The 21,131-nt window shown below is 33.7% G+C and overlaps 1 protein-coding gene across 1 annotated transcript; it reads right to left on the bottom strand.

Moving 5' to 3' along the window:
- Window positions 1–10,302: 10,302 nt before the first annotated feature.
- On the bottom strand, window positions 10,303–16,991 carry LOC115972101 (thioredoxin-related transmembrane protein 2). The gene is made up of 10 exons (XM_031092251.1): window positions 16,496–16,991; window positions 16,360–16,404; window positions 15,914–15,970; window positions 15,615–15,684; window positions 15,083–15,124; window positions 14,850–14,923; window positions 13,526–13,596; window positions 13,268–13,353; window positions 13,059–13,168; window positions 10,303–10,672 (listed from the first exon to the last, which is right to left on the bottom strand). The coding sequence occupies exons 1-10, from the start codon at window positions 16,628–16,630 to the stop codon at window positions 10,610–10,612; spliced, it is 753 nt and encodes a 250-aa protein (XP_030948111.1). The 5' UTR covers window positions 16,631–16,991; the 3' UTR covers window positions 10,303–10,609.
- Between the last annotated feature and the right edge of the window lie 4,140 nt (window positions 16,992–21,131).

Genomic DNA, 21,131 nt, shown 5'->3' on the forward strand with positions numbered 1-21,131 from the left:
AGAAACAATTATGAAGATGATACAATAAGTTCAAATCATATCTGTAGGGACACGATTTGTAACGACCCATGAATGACGCTGGGCTCGTATGCAAAGGGCCCCAACAATATGATTTGTAGAGAGTGGGCTTGAAAGGCATGACATTGGGCACAGGTGGACGGTTTAATCGTGGCTTCTATGGAAGTTTTATATGGGCGGGCCTGGCTTGACGAGCTAAGCCCTCCATTAGTACGGGTTGTAGGACTTAAGTCCTTAGACGGAGTCCGAGGAGCCTTATATCCTTCCCTTTCTCCCTTTCACCGGGGGAGGGGCGTCCTTCATTCTTCTGGGGGGTTTTTCCTTTTATACTAGTGTTTGTTTCCCCCTTTAGAGTCCACGTGTAAGTTTCACTTTTCTGGGGTGCAGACCTGTCCTGTCAACCCATACCTAGAGTGGTTTGGGGTCGTTGGGAAAGTTAAAGGGCATGGTTTAGAGTATGGGCTTGTCAGATAATGGGTTTTGTATTATGATGTTGGCAGCTTTTTTCCTTGCCCTGCCCCTATATTCAGTTTGCCCCTTTCTTCAGGCATTTCGTGAGGTGCCGAGCATGAGGTCATCCTCGGCAAAGGCTCTCCTCGGCTTGGGCCTTGGGCCCTAATGTAGAGTGGGCCTGGGCCGCGAATTCTCTGGCCCCACAATATCATATCTAAAACAATAGCAAATTTATTTCCCTACATGAATAATGAGAAATTTTAGCTATTGTGTAGATAGGCTAATGCAATAAGGAGTAGGAGGAAGTCAGTTAAATTTAACCCAAAAAAAAAAAAGTGAGAATCAAATTATGTTGAATGCTTTTAGGGGGAAAAAAAAGAAAAGAAAAGAAAAGAAGAAGAAGAAGAAGATAAATAAGATGAAGAAAGAAATGGACAAAGATATTAGTATTATTTTTCATATAAGTGTTTGTAGACATGTAAAAAAGTCGAGCTTAATATTAAAATTTTAAAATTAGTTCATTAACCTTATATTAAACACAAACTCGAACTTATTACCAAACTAGATTATATAAACCAAATTGAATATGCAGATTTATAGCAAATTGGTCACATCGTTAAACCGATTCACACTTTGTTTGGAAAAAATTTTGCTGATATTTTGATTGTTAAGTTTTAAACCCAAAATACAGTGACTCAAATTTTCCTTACGAACTAACAACTAACCTACATTTTCTTCTTAAATTGTAATATTTTAAAATTGCTAGGAGCCATGTAGCTTAGTGGCTTATTTTCCTCACCTTAACTAACAACTAACCAATGTTTGATTTCTCCCTCCTTTATTGTTGTAACTATCAAATTATTAAAAAAATTACTAATTTAAATTCAAAAAAACTAATATATTTGTCCAATTTTCAAGCCAACTACTAAGGACATGTCTTTTAAAAATAAATATATATAATATTTTGATAGAAATACTATAACAAAAATTATATACATTTATTGTTAATTTATGTATTTGACATGATTGAATGTGAAACTTACAACTTATTCTTTTTCTGGTATCAATTATATTTTAATTTTTTATGCTTTATTATTCTCTATTTCTTATATATGTTGTGAAAATACCTTTCAAAATCATTTAAATTTGTTTGTAGATAGAAGTATATATTTTTCTAAAAATATAAGGTTGCTGTTTTTTTTTTTTTATAGATTTATTTTTTAAAATTTTTTTTTAGATAAGTACTAAATGAATTATGACATCATTACCATCTTACATCTCCGATTTGACTTCAAAACATAACCTAATCTTTGAATTTTATATAAATATATATATATATATATATATTTATAAATGGTTCAATTTGTAAATTAAAACATTGCTTCTAATTTCTATCTTGTGTCTTCAATTTTTCTTCCACCGTCATCAATTCTTTTGTTTTTCTTTCCCACCAAACGCACTTTCTACTCCTAGAAATTCTAAATCACATCACCAGCCCTATGCTTGTCTTGAAAAACAAGTCACCACCACCAAACTGTGTCAAGACATGGAATCTCACTTCCATATTCTGTTTTCAGAGCAGAGCCATTGACTTTTTAGTTCCACAAGAGTGTAGACAATTCTATCATACCCTTTTAAATCATAATTGTTTCAAAATACAAATCTCATAAATAAAAGTTCTTACTATTTCATAAAAAGGAAATCATCATTGTTTCAATTAAAACAATATATTATTAAATTCTTAGTCTTTTTATTATCAAAAGAATCTTTTTAGCGTGGGTTCTAGTTAGCTCAACTGGTAAAGTCTCTGATAGTTGTATAAGAGATCTGGGGTTCAATCCGCGCCTATACCAAAAACTGATTGGTGTCTTGAGAGATCTGGGGTTCAATCCCCGTCTACACCAAAAACTGATTGGTGTCTTGGTCTTTTGATAAAAAGCTATCATCAAAAGCGAACGTCATAGGTTAAAACTCTCTCAAAAAAAAAAAAATCTTTTTAGCCATTAAATAAAACATGGACTTACAAATGCCAAATTAATTTGTTACATGATGATGCTTGATTATCCAAATTCTTCAAATGCTCCTAAATACGTTTGAATACGACTTCCATCCATTTTCCACTATCTTAGAATGGCCGACCTTTTGGAAATTATATTGACTAGATCCAAGTTATGAAGCATATTATTTACTTCAGCCAATTGCCCAATTAGGTTTTAATATTTAAGCTTTCAAAAAAAAAAAAGGTTTTAATATTTAAAAATTAAAATGTTAAACATAAGCTATCACCAATTGCAAAAAGATAACCATAATATGCAAAGGACAAGCAATATCGTGACAAAATGGAAAATTCAAAGAAAACATTTCCAAAGAAAAAATCATTACAGGGTAAAGTATCCCAAATAAGCAATCTACTATAATAATAAAAAGTTTACAATCTAGATTAAAACATTTAATCCTAACCTCTATTTGGTGGATAAATTTATTGTAAAAGCCATCTACTGCTTAAGAATCTTTGAATTGTTCAATTATATGGATGATCCACAAACGGCACACCCATAGTTTATAATCAAAACCTCTAACCGACGTTAATAACATCTTGGAGATTTGATTGTGACAAAATGGAAAATTCAAGGAAAACATTTCCAAAGAAAAAATCATTACAGGGTAAAGTATCCCAAATAAGCAATCTACTATAATAATAAAAATTTTACAATCTAGATTAAAACATTTAATCCTAACCTCTATTTGCCATTTGGTAGATAAATTTATTGTCAAAACTATCTACTGCTTAAAAATCTTTGAATTGTTCAATTATATGGATAATCCACAAACGGCACACCCATAGTTTATAATCAAAACCTCTAACCGACCTGAATAACGTCTTGGAGATTTAATTGACCACAATAACAATCTAGTTCCTTTGATTTTAGCTTGATCACTTAATTACATCAACATCATCATGAATTATTAATCTTGAAACTCATGGAGTGTATGAAGTTTGGTTGGATGATATCTCTCTAAGGTTCCCGACAATTCTAAACCTCGTACATTTTTGTAGTTTTCTCAAATTCCTTTTCACCCATTTTATGTATCATAGAAGGGTACATGTATCATTATCTAACAAATGAAGGAACCCATTACGTGCTTGAAGTGGTTGAGATGAACATTTCAAACCATTTGAATTTGGACAAGAAACAAGACCCAGTCTCATCCAAAAACAAAATTTCAAACAATTGGGTAAATTTTCCCATCAAAGTGGCTCAGATAAATCAACACTATCTTAGATTTTAACACTTTAATTTAACTTGACAAACTCGACCAATCCATATGAGAACTGAGAGATTAGAACAAAAACTTTGGTAAGTAAATTTAAAAAGAGAGAGAGAAAAAATGATGACGGGACAGCATGTGTTTGATATGGCTGAGAAACAAAACATACTTTGACACGCATCCCAAAGAATCATATGTATTATTATTGTCAGACAGACAAACTGAGCAAACAAAGGAAGGAGGGTGGGGACCACTTACTTACGGTGCTTCTTCTCTCACACAAACACAGCCCCCTCCTCCGCCGAACAAAAGAGAAGGGTGAGGTATATATATGTTATGTGAAATGACTAATGAGGACCCACTAGAAATGGAACGCGTGTCACTTTCTTTCGGCGTGACAGAGTCCGCGCCAAAAGAGTAGACATTCTCGTCTTGGAAAGCGTGGTAAATTCGCATTGTGTTTGTGTTTTGTGTTTTCCTTTCGTCAACGTTACGAAGCTTTTTTACCTTTTAAAAACACACTCTCTCTCTCTCTCTCTCCTCTCGCCTTCCTTTACTGTGACACCACACACCTCTGTCTCTTCCTCTTCTCTCATCCAACAACAATATATTTATGTCCCAATCCCGTATCTCAATTTCACTTTCTCACCCTAATAACAAACCCTTTTTTTATTATTAAAAGTACACCAATTTTATTCTGAATTTTGGTTTGGATAAAGGCTACTCCAACTCATTGAGTCTCACTATGATAATTTAGATAAAATTATTTTATTTGTTACAACAATACATGACAATAAAAGTAATTAAAACACACTTAGATACTCATTTAAATTATTAATAATTCTACCATTGGCCATTACGAGAATGTGATTTGGTGGTAAAAGTTCTCGTATTACTTCATATGATGTCTACAATAATAACCTCATTAAAGTTTTGATGGTATACATGATATTATCAATTACCATCACGTGGCGTTAGGTCAATAAGTTCATACCAAAGACCCTTTTTTTTTTTACTTAAAAAATATATTAATAATTTTAATGATGATGGGAAAAAAAATAGTGATCATTTGTCCATATCGAGTTGATGAACAACCAACCTAAACTCCTATGATACTTGAGTTAATTTTCACATGTTTATTTTGTAGGGAAGAAGTAACTTCTTTTATGGTTCTTCTACCATACCTCATAATCTTGGAGTTGGCAGTTTACATTGACAGTCAAACTTACGTGATTCCTTTTAGTTTCGACAATTATCCTAGTTAAGCACACTTAGATGCTCGTTTAAATTATTAATAATTCTACCACTGTATGAGTGTGGTTCGGTGGTAGAAGTTCTCTTATTAGTTTACATTATATTTGACAGGAATTGAGAAGTTTGAGTATTACTACTTCAACAAATGTTTTATTCTTACAAAGATAGTCTGAGGTAGAACAGACAGCACAAGCTTTTCTAGAGCAGCAAAGGCGTCAGAAGTTACAACGCAAGATCAAGCGAGGTGCCAATAGAGGCCATCAGAGCAATAATGTCGGAATTGCATGAGATTTGGCAAGTTGAAGAGAAATGACATTCTATTCCAAACTCGAAACCCTCGTGCGTCACCTAAATTTAAGCAAATTCCGTCGTTAAGGCCCTGAAAACATATTTTTGCTATTTATGGTAATATTTGTTTTTTCTCAATAACTTTTACTTTAAAAGTTAGAATAAGGTCCAGTCTATTTTGGAACGTCTTTTAGAGACGCTATTTTCAATTTCTGTAATTATCTAAATTTTGCTATATTTGGCAAAAATAGCTATTTTACCACCTAATTACTAGATTAGCGCAGATTAGGAGTTCTGGGCGTTTTCATAGCCACCCTAGAGTTTCTTTTACTATTTAAACATATTGTAGCCTTCAAGGCAATTCAGTTTTCAGATTTATAAAAATACAGACTTTGTTTATTTCTCTTTGGTGAATTTCAAAACCCTATCACTTTGTGGATTTGCATGAGATTTGGCAAGTTGAAGAGAAATGACATTCTATTCCAAACTCGAAACCCTCGTGTGTCACCCAAATTTAAGCAAATTCCGTCGTTAAGGCCCTGAAAACATATTTTTGCTATTTATGATAATATTTGTTTTTTCTCAATAACTTTTACTTTAAAAGTTAGAATAAGGTCCCGTCTATTTTGGAACGTCTTTTAGAGACGCTATTTTCAATTTCTGTAATTATCTAAATTTTGCTGTATTTGGCAAAAATAGCTATTTTACCACCTAATTACTAGATTAGCGCAGATTAGGAGTTCTGGGCGTTTTCATAGCCACCCTAGAGTTTCTTTTACTATTTAAACATATTGTAGCCTTCAAGGCAATTCAGTTTTCAGATTTATAAAAATACAGACTTTGTTTATTTCTCTTTGGTGAATTTCAGAACCCTATCACTTTGTGGATTTAAGGAACCCCTTGTGAATTGGAGGTTTTTATTCAGAAACTAACATGTTTAGTTTCTTTTCCATTCAGAAAGCAGCGTGTTGGTTTTCTTGTAGCTTCCACAACATCATAGTCTCATCAAGGTTCTGGTGGTATACGTAATATTATCAATTGCTGCCACGTGCCATGGAGCCGATAAGTCTACACTAGTGACTCCATTTTTTAAATTAAAAAAAAAATATATATATATATATATATATATAAATATTAATAATACTGATGATAATGAAAAGGGAAAAAGAAAATAGTTATCATTTGTCCATGTCGAGCTAATGGACAACCGACCTAAACTTCTATAATATTTAAGTTAATATTCACATGTTTATTTTGTATGGAAGAAGTAGCTTCTTTTATGGTTCTTCTCCCATACCTCATAATCTTGGAGTTGGCAGCTTACATTGACAGTCACACTTACATGATTCCTCTTATAGTTTCGACAATTATCCCTAGTTAAGTCAAATATAGTATTTGTCATATGTTCGTGATCAAAGTTCTAGCATGTTACTTAGAAGGCATAGATCCAAGGATCTATATCGCTATCCCATAAATTTAGGATGCATGTCCCAGGCTCCCAAGTATTGCACTCTTCCATAAGAAGATCATTACTGGTTTCAAGGAACTCCTCAAACTTCCGATTTGTCCCTACCAAGTATGGTCGTCCTTCTAATAAGACTTAAATGATGAAAGATGTGGACAAGTTTTTCCATACTAAATGCATCATCTACTACTTGGATTAAGATGCTCTCCATTTACCTCAAAATAAAGAGAAACAATTTAATAGTTCCGATTTTTGTTTTCCTTGAATCTATGAGTGCACATGATGCCATATTACGTAAAATATTCACCTTAATTTTTTTTTTTTTTTTTTTGTTGACTAAATATTCACCTTTAAATTTGTGAACTATCAAATCTTTACTCTATTATATATTCTCTCCATCTTAAACAGTTGGGGAGACTATTTTCCTGTTGAAAAAAAAAGTATCAAAAACTGGTATGGAAGAAAAAATTTGTCATTTTAATGATGAGATTGTCCTTGAATCAATGCACTTGTTTTGGTGATTTGGTGAACGATCATTGACCATTTCTCGTTTTCTAAGTACTTATCACCCTACACCAGTATTGCGTTACGTGTACAAAAGAAAATTAGAGCAGATAAAAGGCAGTGAATAGCGGATATGAAATTTTATTAGTGTTTCAACTTTCAAGAGAGAAAAAGGAAGCATATGTAGACGTAGAAGCCAATATATAGAAGTAATTATGTAAACGCCAACAGAAGTGATTATGCATATACTTAAACATCATTGTTTAAGTGATTATGCATACTTAAACATCATTGTTTTCCTCCTTCTGTTTTTTAATGAGCAAGGAACATCATTGTTTCTTACATTTATATATGTTTACTTGTTTTAGAGCTGTCAGCTTTTTTAGTAACAGTATGTGAGCTTCAAAGAATTTGACTCTGATACACATGCCATGCATGAATAAAATTGGAGCTCATGTCATGTGTGAGTGTGAGAACTCTTTTTTTTTTTTTTTTTTGAGGGGGTGGGGGGGTTGTACTTCCAAGAAATTAATTTGGAATAAGCAACATCCATTACATCATGACCAAATAACTCTACGGGGTAGTTAAGGACTCCCAAAATGCTAGTCTTTGCTTTCATTAGTACCTCAGGCTAATTAGTAATTTCCCCCCCTCTCCAATTAAGACATTTTTTTTTTTTTTAAATTTTTAGGATGCCTTAAAATACATGTCTTCTTTTTTTCCCCCTCTTTTATATTACACTTATTTTTTTGAAATTAAACAAACAAAATTCTTTTTAAAAATATAAAATTATTATCAAGTACAATCCAATTCGATTCTCCAAAAAAACAAAAAAAATTTAATCCAATATAGTGCCTATCTATATAACTCATGCATTATTTGTAACTAGTAAACATAAGTAGGGAGAGAACTATAGCCAAGGTGGGGGCCATCCCTCCAACAAAATTTAAAAATCCTTTATATTACCTATATAACTATTAAACATTTTTATATCACCTATAAAAATTAAGAGTTGGCTCCCTCAAGCAAAAATTTCTAATTTCATCCCTGTAAATAAAGACTTATTGGTTGAGAGAATTGTGAGAAAATGACCGATCCTAAAAAGAACACATCCTACTTTCTTTTTATTTGTCGGATTGAAGTAACCATTCTACAATTGGTCATTGAGGAAAGTGCTAGAAGAGGTTGTTACATCACCAAATAGAAGCATTATTGACATACACATGATGCATGAGTTATAAATATCTTTCAGACTATTCATATAAGTAACTAAAAATGATGAAAAAAAGAAAAGAAAAGAAAAGAAGATTCAATTAATTAGGTGTTGTATTTTAAATTATCAAATTAAATTGAATCATGTGATTTGTGGATCAATTAATAAACTTCCTTAAGTATAGTTACAACTTCTAAAATAATAGTATAAATACATTGAAGTAAGAAATATAAGATGATAAGATTCAACTCATTCAAGACCTCTCACTAAAATTTTGACCTCAAAGTAAAAAATAATATTATAGGTGGGGGGGTAAAGGCACGCCAAGCACAAGTTTTATATATCCTTTTTAAAGGCTATACATCGCGAAGCACAAGTTAATGGGGGAGTGAGAAAAGTGGCAGTGGTGGTGGGGGATGGCCTCAGCGTGGGCCGACAACGAAATGGAGGGCCCTACAAGGAGGCGTGGAAATAGAGAATTTCAGATTGGGCCCACCTTATTAGGCCCTGCTGGGTTGTCAATGATTTGGTACGGTCACAACCCCCCCCCCCCCCCCTTCTCCCTCATTTTGGATTTTTAAATTTTCAAAGGAGAATATTCGGCGGCGGCACTTTGTGTCACGCAAATCTCGGTTTTTTTTTTTCTTTTTTTTTTTTAATTTAATTTTTAAAGTGTTAATCGTGGGTCCCATCATGCGGCTCTGACATGGGTTTTGTTTTTAATTATCCAGAAAAATTTTAATACCATTTTTATAAAAATTACAAAAAATTTCTTAAAATAATTCATAAACAAATGCATTTAGATCATTCATTACATTTTCTTTTAAAATGCTCAAATTGTCGTATCTGATTAGAACTTTCTCACTATTGGAGCCAGAAATTCTTTTTGAAATGCTCAAGATACCACCAATTAGTACTATATACTATCTTATGGGCCTACAAGCTAAGAAAGGCTAGAGTTGTTATCATTTTCTAAGTTCTAGAGCTGCAAGAATGCAGCTTTGACAAAGGATAAAGTTTGCGCACTATATTTCAGAGGCATTAGTTAAGCTTTAGCTCAACCCATGAAGCCCAATCTTTGTGAATTATCATATGGTCCCAACTCGAACCGAGCTTGACGTGAACCAAGGCTTTGCCAATATATTACAATGGGAAGCCTGAATAAAGCTGAGGTAAAGTTGAGATGATTAAAGAGTTAGCTAAGTACTTGGATAAAAGCCTACATTAGAAAAGGGAAGGAGGCTGAAAAGTTATTGAAGCACGAGGAACCTAGCCAGCTTTCTCAGTTGGATCCCACGAAATAAAGGTTACATATCTGGCCTAACATTTTATTTGATATTTAGGTAGGCAGAAGTGGGTCATACCCCAATCAAGTTTAGTCTTGGGCTGGACATGTCCCACTATACTAATGTGGAAATGGACCAGAATTTTAAGTAAGACCCAACTAGTTTAAAGAACCCAGGGCATAGAAAGCATCCAAACATCAGCTCAAAGCACAGTTTTCCGTCAATGATTAGTTTTCTTAATAATGGGTAAAATACAATTAACGCCCCTAAGGTTTATGCTAATGCTAGCTACATCCAAAACTTTTCAAAACTAACCAACTTAGTCCTAATCACTGTGAGGAAAATGAGTAATAGTTTAGGGACTAAGTTCAGTTTAAGAATCAAGTTAGTCAGTTTAGAAAAGTCTTGGACTTGGTTGAAATTAGCCCAAACCTTAAGGGCATTAACTACATTTTCCACTTCTTATTTTTATCTATTTCTCTCTCTCCAGTCTGAAAATTTAAATGCATGAATTATTGAATAGCGCCACTAAAAATCATTGAAGCAGTCAGTGTCTCGATAAATGTATCTTCTATCTTCCTTCAAATATGATCTTATACAATCAAACTGCCGCCACAACTAAGCAGCCAATGAAGATGGTTCAATGAGGATAACAAACTCATCAAACCATTACATGGGAAAAATATCATACAACAAGAAAAACTGAACTATATAATTTGTTACGTTCTTTACTTGTTTTTATAAGTAACAAATTATGTTCTTTACATCTCAATTCTCAAGGCTAGTTAAGACTTAAGAATATGATTGAAATGAATAATTGAAACTGTCGGGTATATGTCAGACAGCAATTTGAATGAACTATTTACCCTTTATATACTCAAGGAGGAGCCGATCAAGCTCAAAATATCGAGAAAGAAGTCTCTGCAACAGATGTTATCCAGGAGCAAATTATTAGTATTTCATGTCACCTCAACAGGAAGCATAATTAAATCATAGTGGCTCATTCATGAAATCACAATGACAGTTTTAAGTCAATTTTAAGTCGCATGGTAGTTTCAGTGTCAAATAACATTATGGCTCATTCATGAAATCACAATGCGGTCCGAATATATTAGATCCATATTCTAGCAATAATTTAATGGTAAGTAAAAAATTTTCATATTAAAGCAGGAATGGCCAGTTAAAGCAGCCATCCATTCATACAAAGAACATAAAAGGATCATCACAAGATCTTTCATAGTTCGTTCAATCATTCCAATAGCCTATTGTTGCACTCTCTCCAAATAGTCCACGTAATGCACAGAGGTATTGCATTCCAAATATCACCATTACAGTATTTTAGCAAATCTCCCCTTCCAACATGCTAGCAAATCAACCACTCTATTAGGCATAACCCACTGCTCCGCAAACAAACACAACACTGGAGACCATATATGGTTTGCATATCACAATGTAGCAGTAAATTATCAACAGTTTCCCCAGCCTTCTTTCACATACAACACCATTCCACAACAATTTATTTCCTTCTTCTATGTAAGTTATCTAATCTAAGAATTTTCCCCAAAGCAGTGTCCATAAAGACTATCCCTCTGCCTATACCGCTATATGTCTCAATGAATTCCTTGCCCCTGATCTTAAAACATTTCCCCCTCTTCCATAGATAAAAAGCCAAAACGTTGACTTCAAACAAATTTGATTCAATATAAAAGAAGCTTGATCCATCCATGGTGAATTGTAGACACTAGATTTTTATTATAGGTGAAGTTACTGGGGATTGAACCCCAAACGTTGAACCACCATAAAGGTGGACATGCCACTAGGCCATTGGTGAATTGTAGACAACAGTGTGAAAGATTGTAAAGATTTGATGAACTGACTTGAGCTGAAAGACTCCCCCTACACAAAAGGGATCTCCAAAGATTGCCTTCAGACAACAGCAGTGGAGATCTGTTGGAGTGGCTGGTGGGCAATCAACAAAAGAGAAACTCTTTTTAGTTCATGCTCTCATGCTAGGGGTGTCAGAGACCTTACTCCCTACCTAAAATACTAAAAAGTAGGAATGATCAAAGACCTAGCTCACCTGGCTGATCAGAAGACAGACAAGGCAGGCCCTTTGTTTTATTCAGTCGGCAACAGGTCATGCAATTACAAAAAAGTGAATTCGGGCAGATGTTAGGTTTTACTGAAGTCCACCTGAGGAAACTCACCCTGACTGAATTTAATATACACATACTTGCAACATGACTTGATTTTTATTGGATGCATGTAATCTCATCCTCACACATGGAGGATTCTAATTGGCCAAATGCAACCTTATCTCTTATCTTCTTTTACATTTTCACTTAATGGACCTGTCTCTCTCACTTGAAAGCTCAAGGCTCTCCTTATTATTCACAAACTCATCACCATCGAACCTCTATCACCTGAGCAAAAGTCACCTTTCGTCGAATAACCATCGTTTGAGCAAAAGTCACCTTACCTTCAAATTGCCTTGCCAACCTTATTTTATCAGTTGAGTCGAGGGAAGATGGGGGTCCTTGAGTTTAGGTTCTCAGTTGTCGTTTACATCCCCATCGGCTGTCGCCTTGAGCATGAAATTAAGGTTGAGGTCCAATTGGGATATTGTGAATCTTTCCTTTTCTTTTGTGTGTGTGTGTGTGTTTTGGGGGGGGGGGGGGGGGGAGGCCTATTTGTGTATATAATTTACAGATTTTGCTGTATCTTTTTTCCCCTACTGATTTAGATTTAGATTTATTTTGTAGATCTAAGTTTTTTTTTTCTTCTTGCTGTTTGTGGATATAATTTAGAGATCCAATTTATAAGAATTTGTGAACATTCTTATTCATTTATTACTACGGGTCCAAGGACCCTTCACCCGACATGATTATATTGAGTGACGAGTTTATATGAAATCCAACCCAAACTGACCTGTGATCACCCCTGCTAAAAAATTATGTTTCCAAGAGAAACGAGCTTAAAACAAGGATTTCACTCCCTTATGGCGTCTTTTTAAATTGGTAAGTTACACACCTAGTGGATCTTGAACTCATGACCTCAACCTTATGGACAAGGAGTAAGTCTTACAACAACAACCAAGTCTTAGTACCAAAAATTTGTGGGTCATGATAGATTGAAAATAAATAAAAGAAACCTGTACCAAATAATAGATTGAAATTGACAACAAACTGTAAGAAGCCAGGAGTTGACAATCCCATAACCTGGTTTTTGGTGGGGTGGGGTGGGGGGGGGGGAATGGAAGGATGGGGTGGTTTCAATTGACAAGAATTAAATTAAACAAAGAATGAACCTTAGTTATGGGAGGACGAGAAGATTTCGCTTCAAAATCCAACTGTGGAATACGTGCAACCTCAGCTGCATTCTCAAATAAGATATATGTAGGAAGTTGACCCATGCTCCCTGCAAGTACATTATCCCCATACAAATAACTAAAAATACATGTATAATAGTGAAACTGAGATATAAACTTGAACAGTTTCCAAACTAATGATATTTTACCACCAAGATATATTCCAAATTTTTCAGCTGCATTTGGGAAGAGTCCAAGGTCAACTATTCCAAAAGATAATTTTTTGTTTGAATACCTGCCACAGGAATGCACAGGCACACATTAAAATTGGTAATAACAGCTTATATTGATTACTGCAATAAAGGCAACGCTATTGTTCTACAACTCACAAGTTGCTGGGAAATAATCTTTTCTTATTGTTTTGTTCTTTTTATCAAGTTCAAGATCCATGTAAGGCAAAAACGTACGTAATTGAGAGCTCAGGAAAGCACCGACTTGTGCATATGCTAGCAGGTGAACACGATGCACGAAATTCTACCTGCCAAAGTAAATTCTTTAATCATCCAAAATATTTTTAAAAAATGTAAATAAAAAATGAGTCATTCAATCTCAAAATGAATATAGACTATGAGTATTACTTGTGAGGTTAACTGTTAATGAGCACTGGCACGTTTTCAAACTCTATATAATTTTGGGCCTTAATATAGGCATAATTTATTTAGAGTCAAGTGAATCCATGGAAAATGGAGTTTTATAAGGGATTGAAAAACATGAGGGGTAGGCCCATGCAGGAACCTAAGCCACCCATTCTATCATCTCTTTAAATTGAGGAATGTACCAATGATATTGAACATACATGTCGTCTTACAAAAATAATAACCATGAAACAATGTGCATCACTATTCAGCCTATATAAACAACAGAAGAATCTATCTTTTACAAATTTGTCTCATAAATTTACTACATATAACATGTCTACATGCATGTACACACACACACATATACGGAAGGATACTTATATACAAGTGCAGAAAATGAATTAAAGTATTTTGATCGGTAAGATACACACACCAAGTGGACAAACTCACAACCTTACCCTCCACCCATTCTTATGGGAAAAGAAAGTGTCATTTTGAGCTAGAACTTATTGATAAAGACAAATAACTCCAGGGTTGCTTGAAAATTGAAAAGAAGGTAATGTCAGTCTGTCACCCCATCGTAATAGTAAGCACATCATAACTAAAAAGCACTAGCAAGGAAGCATCTCATGCCCCAAGACAGTACCTCAAATGACCAAGTGAGGGCCAACTGGACATTTGCCTAGCACTGCACACCTAAGGAAACCTACAAAAAGATTGTGAAGAAAAGGGCTTGCTGGTAATGGAATAGGTATGTCCATAGCTGGCATAATGGCAAGCCTTGTCTGAAGAGAACAGAACAAAGCTAAAATTATTCCCCAACCCCCCACCCCCCCACCCCCTCCGGCCAAACCAAAAAAGGGTCGCTTTCCTTGGTTGGTTTATATTATGGGGGAGATATTGTATTTTGCACTCCTCTTCAATTGCATTTTCAATCATACCTTAGACCTTGGGATTTTAATCTCCTAACTAAGGTTTTATAGCCTATATTTTGCATACAATTATTGGGTAGTTTTCCTATACATGGTAGATGTTAGTAAAGAAATGGATTCAAAATCCTGTCTCCCTATTAATTGACATAAAAGGAAAATTTCTTCTAAAGTTGAAATTGTTAAACATTATGAATTTTGAGAAAAAAGTATTTAGAACCAACCAGCCAGAATCTTGATATGTTTCCCTCTGTCAGCAAGGCTTCCAACTGCAACGGTGTTAGTTTACTTGAAGTACCTAAAGAATTGATTAAAAAGAAAAAGAAAATATTTTAGGTTTATTGAATTGTAAAGACAAGCGTTCATGAATTTATCAAGTGCATTTTATCAACAAGAAGTTTGACCCAGAGTAATAATAATAATAATAACAAATGAAAAATCTATATTCATTTGTTACCTAGTCCTTGGTAGGCAGGCTGTTGGGTTAGAATATATATCACTGCAAAGAGAACACCACACCAGATAAGCATTTTGATCAAAATGATCAAACCTATTAGTATCCAAGAAAATTTGACTCATCAAACAGCTTATGTTCAGCTATGTTTTTTCATTACAATTAAATGAAGAAACTCTTTTTTATTGGTTAGACATGCACCTGGAAGATATTGAACTCATGACCTCACCCTCCACTTTACTCTTTCAAGGGGAGGATATGCAATTTGAGCTAGAGTTCATTGACAATTAGATGAATATTCTATAATACCATATTGTTATCAAAGGCATACTATCAAATGAGAGAAGATTCATATCATAAAGAAACATGCAAGAGACTGCTATCATAATAAATTCAAATAACTTTTACAAACTTAAGTAAAACTATGAGGCCAAACCTTACATTTAAATAAAACAAAGCAACCCGGTTATTAGTATGTCAACAAATTTTCTCCAGTTAATGTGCAAAAGCAAAAGACGTGAAAAAAGGTACCTACCAAAAAATGCCCCCAAGTACCAAAGAGCCAGGTGGTAATCAATTACCAAAGCAAGAGCGACAAGAAAAACCTGAAAGAAAATGCAACTGAGATTACAAATAAGAGACAAGAAGTACAACATTGAAAATAAACATAAATATATACTTAAAAACTATACATTCTTCCTGCAGAAGCATGCATTTGGTACAAATACAAGTTTAAGTATTCACATCTGATCAATGATTCGATAACTAACAGTCATGCTTGCATATATTATAAGAACCAAGCAAAACCAGGAAATGGCAGTGAGAGATGAACACCTTTGCAAAAAACAGCATGTCAGCAATAAAGGCCTCCCAAGTTTCTTGTCTAACCAACTGTTGCAAACACGAAAAAAGCTAAGAATTAAAAACCTTACGAAACTAATACAGTCAAAAAAGTGGCTATAACAGAAGATACATGAACTTTCCACAATGCACATGTCAAACAACACATAAACCTTTCCTATAATCCTAGCCACTTCAAATATTGTGTACACAATGAAGCGGCTTTATCAAGCATATCCAGAGAGTCAGTACAGAATATTTTGTAAGGCTTTCACAACAAAAATACAGAATAATTTGTACACAGAATTTGTATAGAGAAAGCTCCAATTTTGTGCATCCTTTCTTAATCCAATATATGAATTTGACAAAAATGTGAGTTACATTACATAGTAATATAAACTATTTACAACTAAGCAGAGTAAAAAAATATATATAAATACCTTCAAAAGAGCCAACACAGAAAATGCCAGAACCGCTTGAATTTCCTATACGGTGAGAAATGAAGAAATTAACAAAATCCAAAGCACAAGTAATTATCACCATTAAAAAAAATGGAGAGAGAAAGAGAGAGAGTACTCGATGAAGGAGATGATGAGTTAGGTGAGGAGAGAGAAGGGAGGTAGTGGAGGTGCGGAGGATGAAGTAGGAGAAGAAAGTGAGGAAATGGGAGAGATAATAGGGCTCTGACACCATTTGGTTCAGCCATTCCATCGGATCTTTCCACTATTGAATGTTTATTATCCACACTTCTCTTCTCGCTCTCTCTCTCTCCCTCTGTGTTTGATAGATCTTCTCGGATTTGTTTGAGTTTTTTTGTCGGTTTGTTAGGGTTTCAATGACACTAGAAGTAGCAGTCTTTTTCTTCTGAAATTGATTGCTAGTGTTTGTTTGAATCTCGAGATTCTGTATAGTTCGATCGTTCTCACTTCTCTTTCAGACTCTCTCTGTTGTTCACTTACAGCGTCTTCTATTTCGGTATTTCCAACCGAAACATAACCGGAAAGCAGGGTTGTAAGAGCGTTCACGATGGGAACAGCATATGTCGGGGAAAATTTAGGGCCTGTTTGGTGGACAATCTTGATCTTACATTTTTCATATTTTAAACAACATTACATATATTTTCACACATTTTTTTACCTACACGTATTTTAAAAATTTACAAACAACTTTTTTCAAACTACTCTACCAAACACTCCCTTAGTATGAAAGCCTAAAACTCTCACCTATCCGGACTTGTAAAAATTAATTATTGCAAAAAAAATTTTACAATAGTGCTATAGTGTAATTCTACCTTCTAAAAATCAATTATTGCAATAGTAATACAGTGCAATTCTAAAGATAAATTTGCACTGTAGCTCAATTAAAAAAAAATAATAATAATATTTGTAAGGACACGATTTGTAACGACCCGTAATAACGTTGGGTTCGCACGTAAAAAGACCCAAACAATATCATTTATAGAGCGTGGGTTTGAAAGGTTAGGCCTTGGTCACAAAACGGTGGTTTTCTGTGGTGTTCATACATAGTTAAATCGTGTTCGTTTTAGGAGTCTTTCTCCTGGAGGCGGGTTGGGAGGTTCTGGTTTTTGGCCATTTTTCCCAACCCCCTTCTTGGTGCATTAACCTTTACATTATATAGCCCTTCTTGGTTGATCTTAGCCCTCCACTTGTTGGTCAGGCAGGTGCCTACTTCTGTACCCATCCCATCAGCTGTCCCTCCATACTTTCTGTTAGTTGTAATGATCGAAGTCGCCCTGCCCAGGCGTCTTTTCTCATTAACATGGTCAGGACGCTGGCTGGTGCATTTAATGCGGAGGGGACGTGTTTACCTTGAACCAATTTTGCACCATACCTCTACGTGGGCCCCATTCTACTCGCATCCCCCTTAGGGGGTTGTTTGGGGATAGCCTTCATCGAGACGTTGCTCTTCCCCTTGAAGCCCTGGAGTGCCGAGGATATGGTCGTCCTCAGCTGCCCCCCTTGACACCTCGACATTTCATCATTCGTCCTCGGCACACACCCTCCTCGGCATGGGCCCTGAGCCCTAATAGAACGTGAGCCGGATCATAAGTTCCCTGGCCCCACAATATTTTATTAACTTACTTTATCAATTATCATCTCTCTCATCGGTTTTTTGGTTTTTATTTTTATTTGGGTTTTGGGATATATTATTTTATTGAATAGAAATATTATTTTAATATGTTGTACTGTAAAATAAAAGTTAGAATGCCGAGAGTATTGTAAAATGGTATGGTATAATTGATAAAGTAACTTTTTAGGATGATAAAATAAGATAGGATAGAATTTTGAGATGTGAATGCTCTGAGCTGGGCTGACCCAAACCAAATATAAAAATTGTAAACTTATTCATCTTATTTAATTTTTTTTATTTTTTTTATTTTTTTTTTTTTACATAAGAGGATTTAGAGGTTTTAATTAAGCAATAAGCCCTAACTCATATTTGATTTATTTATTTATTTATTTAAGTCTATGGATACAGCTTTTGTCATAATTTTGACATGTGTGTGATGGATTCATGTAGTTAAAATTGGTACATATTTATCAAGTTGCAAGTCTTGTGACCAATGGTGTCAGGGGCGGCTTTATGTTTAAGTGAGAGTGGACACAGGACCCAACAATCTAACTTATAAAAAAAATGTATATGTACATTTACAATATATATATATATATATATATACATACTAAACTAACCTATTGTGATAATTATAATAAAAATGTTGAATACCCTTATTTGAGAATCACAAAAATTTGGGTTCAAGACAAATAAGAGCAATACTACATTCATAACATTTTCACATTGATTTTACAACAAATCATATGTGTTAAGTTATTGTTAATTCTAATTTAGACCAAATACTAACATCACTTTTTTACCCATCAATAATAGTTTTTCACGTAAAATTTATTAAAAAATGTTATGGACCTAGCATTACTTCAAAAATAATTTTGGCCCCCAAACATAATACTTAACCCCTTAAAAAGGCTTAAATCACATCAATAAAAATTAGTCCAAATAATAACAAAAATAACCCAAATAAAAACAAGTTTAGACCAAATAACAAGTGAAAATTTTTATTCAACAAAAAGCCTATTCAAAAGTAAAAAGATGAAAACCCATAATATTCAAATATGTAACTCGTACACCAATTCAATAAAAATAATTCATAATTTCGTTTTTCATTGAAAAAGGGTATCATGAGAAATTCTATGATTGTGAGTTCCCCTTGGTAGTAATGGTAGTTATGTTTTCTTTAGTTTTGCAATTGTAACAATTTTGCTCTCCTTAATTAGCAACTCGGTTTTTAGTTGTAATAAATATTCTCTCTCTCTCCCCCCTCCCCTCCTCTCTCTTTATTTTTCTCTTCCCTATTATCATTTCAAACTCTCTCTCACTTTAGAACTCTCATCTTAGCATTCTCAGTCTTCATTTTATCTATTATCAGTCCTTTTTTTTTTTCTTTTCTTTTCTTTTCTCTTTGTTAGTTGAAAATTTGTAATACATTATGTATTTGCATGGGTTTTATTTTTTTTGTGACGCTAATATATTTAATTCAAGTTATCTCTTTATTAGACTTTGTATAATTTAAATTTTTTTAATATCCACCCTAAAAAAAATTCCTAAAGCTGTCATTGAATGGTGTGACCCTAGAAAAACTTGTTTTTTTGGTTGATTTGGGCCGATTGCGTTGAAGGAGAGGGGTGTTGGTGTCAATTTACATCCAGTACAACGTGTGAGTCGTAACCAATTATTTAGTGCAATGTGTTGTGACTTTTTTTTTTTTTTTTTAATGAAATGCTTTACGTTATCTATACTACTATTTAAGGGGCTGCACCTGTTTGGACTGGATTTTTGTGTGTTTCAAAATACCCCTACAGCCTATGTTTAAGCAGGACCAAAACTTGAGGATAACAAAGTAAAAATATATCTTTAACTCTCACCTAAAACATTTCCTACAAAATAAGATCACTCTCCCACTAACCCACTTCTTTAAAGCAACTATACCTTTGTTATTATTTTTTTCCTTTTAAAAAAAGTTATCTTCAAATCAAAATTTTTTTTTTTAAACATCCTCAAGTTTATCCAAAAAAAACTAAATAGATATATATTACAATTTATTTAAACTATTTTCTTAACTTCTTTTTAAAAATTAAATTAGAAAACCTAATTGAAAAAAAAAAAAAAAAAAAAAAGAGTTATCTACCCTGTTATTAAGGTTTACCCTTTAATTTTTTTTTTTTTTTTTGTTATCTATTTCATTTTTTTTAAACCCATGTCTAACAATTCCCCTAAGTGGGTTTTTTTTTTATTTTTTTCACTCTTTTTTTCGTTATCTCTTTTTTTTTTTTTCCTTTTTTTTTTCTCTTTTGAATTCAAGTTTCCCTTACTCATACTCCCTCCACGTTTTTTTTTTTTTTTTCAAATCAATTCTTCTTTATTTATTATTTTTTATAACAATTCTTCTTCTTTTTTTTAATTATAACGGTTCTTCTTTATTTTTCATACAATAAAACTATCGCTATAACTTTTCATCCATATCCCTTAAATTTAGACACTACTACTCTCCTGTTAGTTTTCAAATTGCTAACCGTGTCACCACAATTTGGTTGGATCATTTTTCTAAATGGAAACTCCCACATAAAACACTATCTACAAAATAGGACCACACTCCCGGTACACTCACATTGATTTTCAAACTCAAATTGCTTCTTCTTCAGTTCTCCAATTCTCTCAATTTTGTTAGTCTTCTTTTCACCATTATCATCATTTTTTCTATTTGCTCTACTCAAATTTACTTCTGCTCAACGGTATGTGTATGTCAATATACTTTGGTCTTTTCTATTTTGATTTTCTAATTCATGAACAACTTCTTATTTTCTGGAAACAAATCAAATATTTGTTTCACATATTTCAACCTCACCATTATTAATTTCTTTCACATATTTCTTCAAGGAATGTGCACTGGGGTGCCTATCTTTAAGATTTTTGTATTTAAACTTCAAGGAACATGCACTGGGGTGTTTATCTTCAAGATTTTGGTATAACTTCAAGGAACATGCACTGGGGTGTTGATCTTCAAGATTTTCGTGTGTTTTGTCCTCCATCTCCAACGAACTATTTGGCCTTTGAACTTGCAGTGTAGTCAACAACAAAAATGTAAGTATCTTTTATGACCTCTACTTAGAACGCCTCA

Source organism: Quercus lobata, chromosome 12 (genome assembly GCF_001633185.2).
Source record: "Quercus lobata isolate SW786 chromosome 12, ValleyOak3.0 Primary Assembly, whole genome shotgun sequence".
Lineage (NCBI taxonomy): Eukaryota > Viridiplantae > Streptophyta > Magnoliopsida > Fagales > Fagaceae > Quercus > Quercus lobata.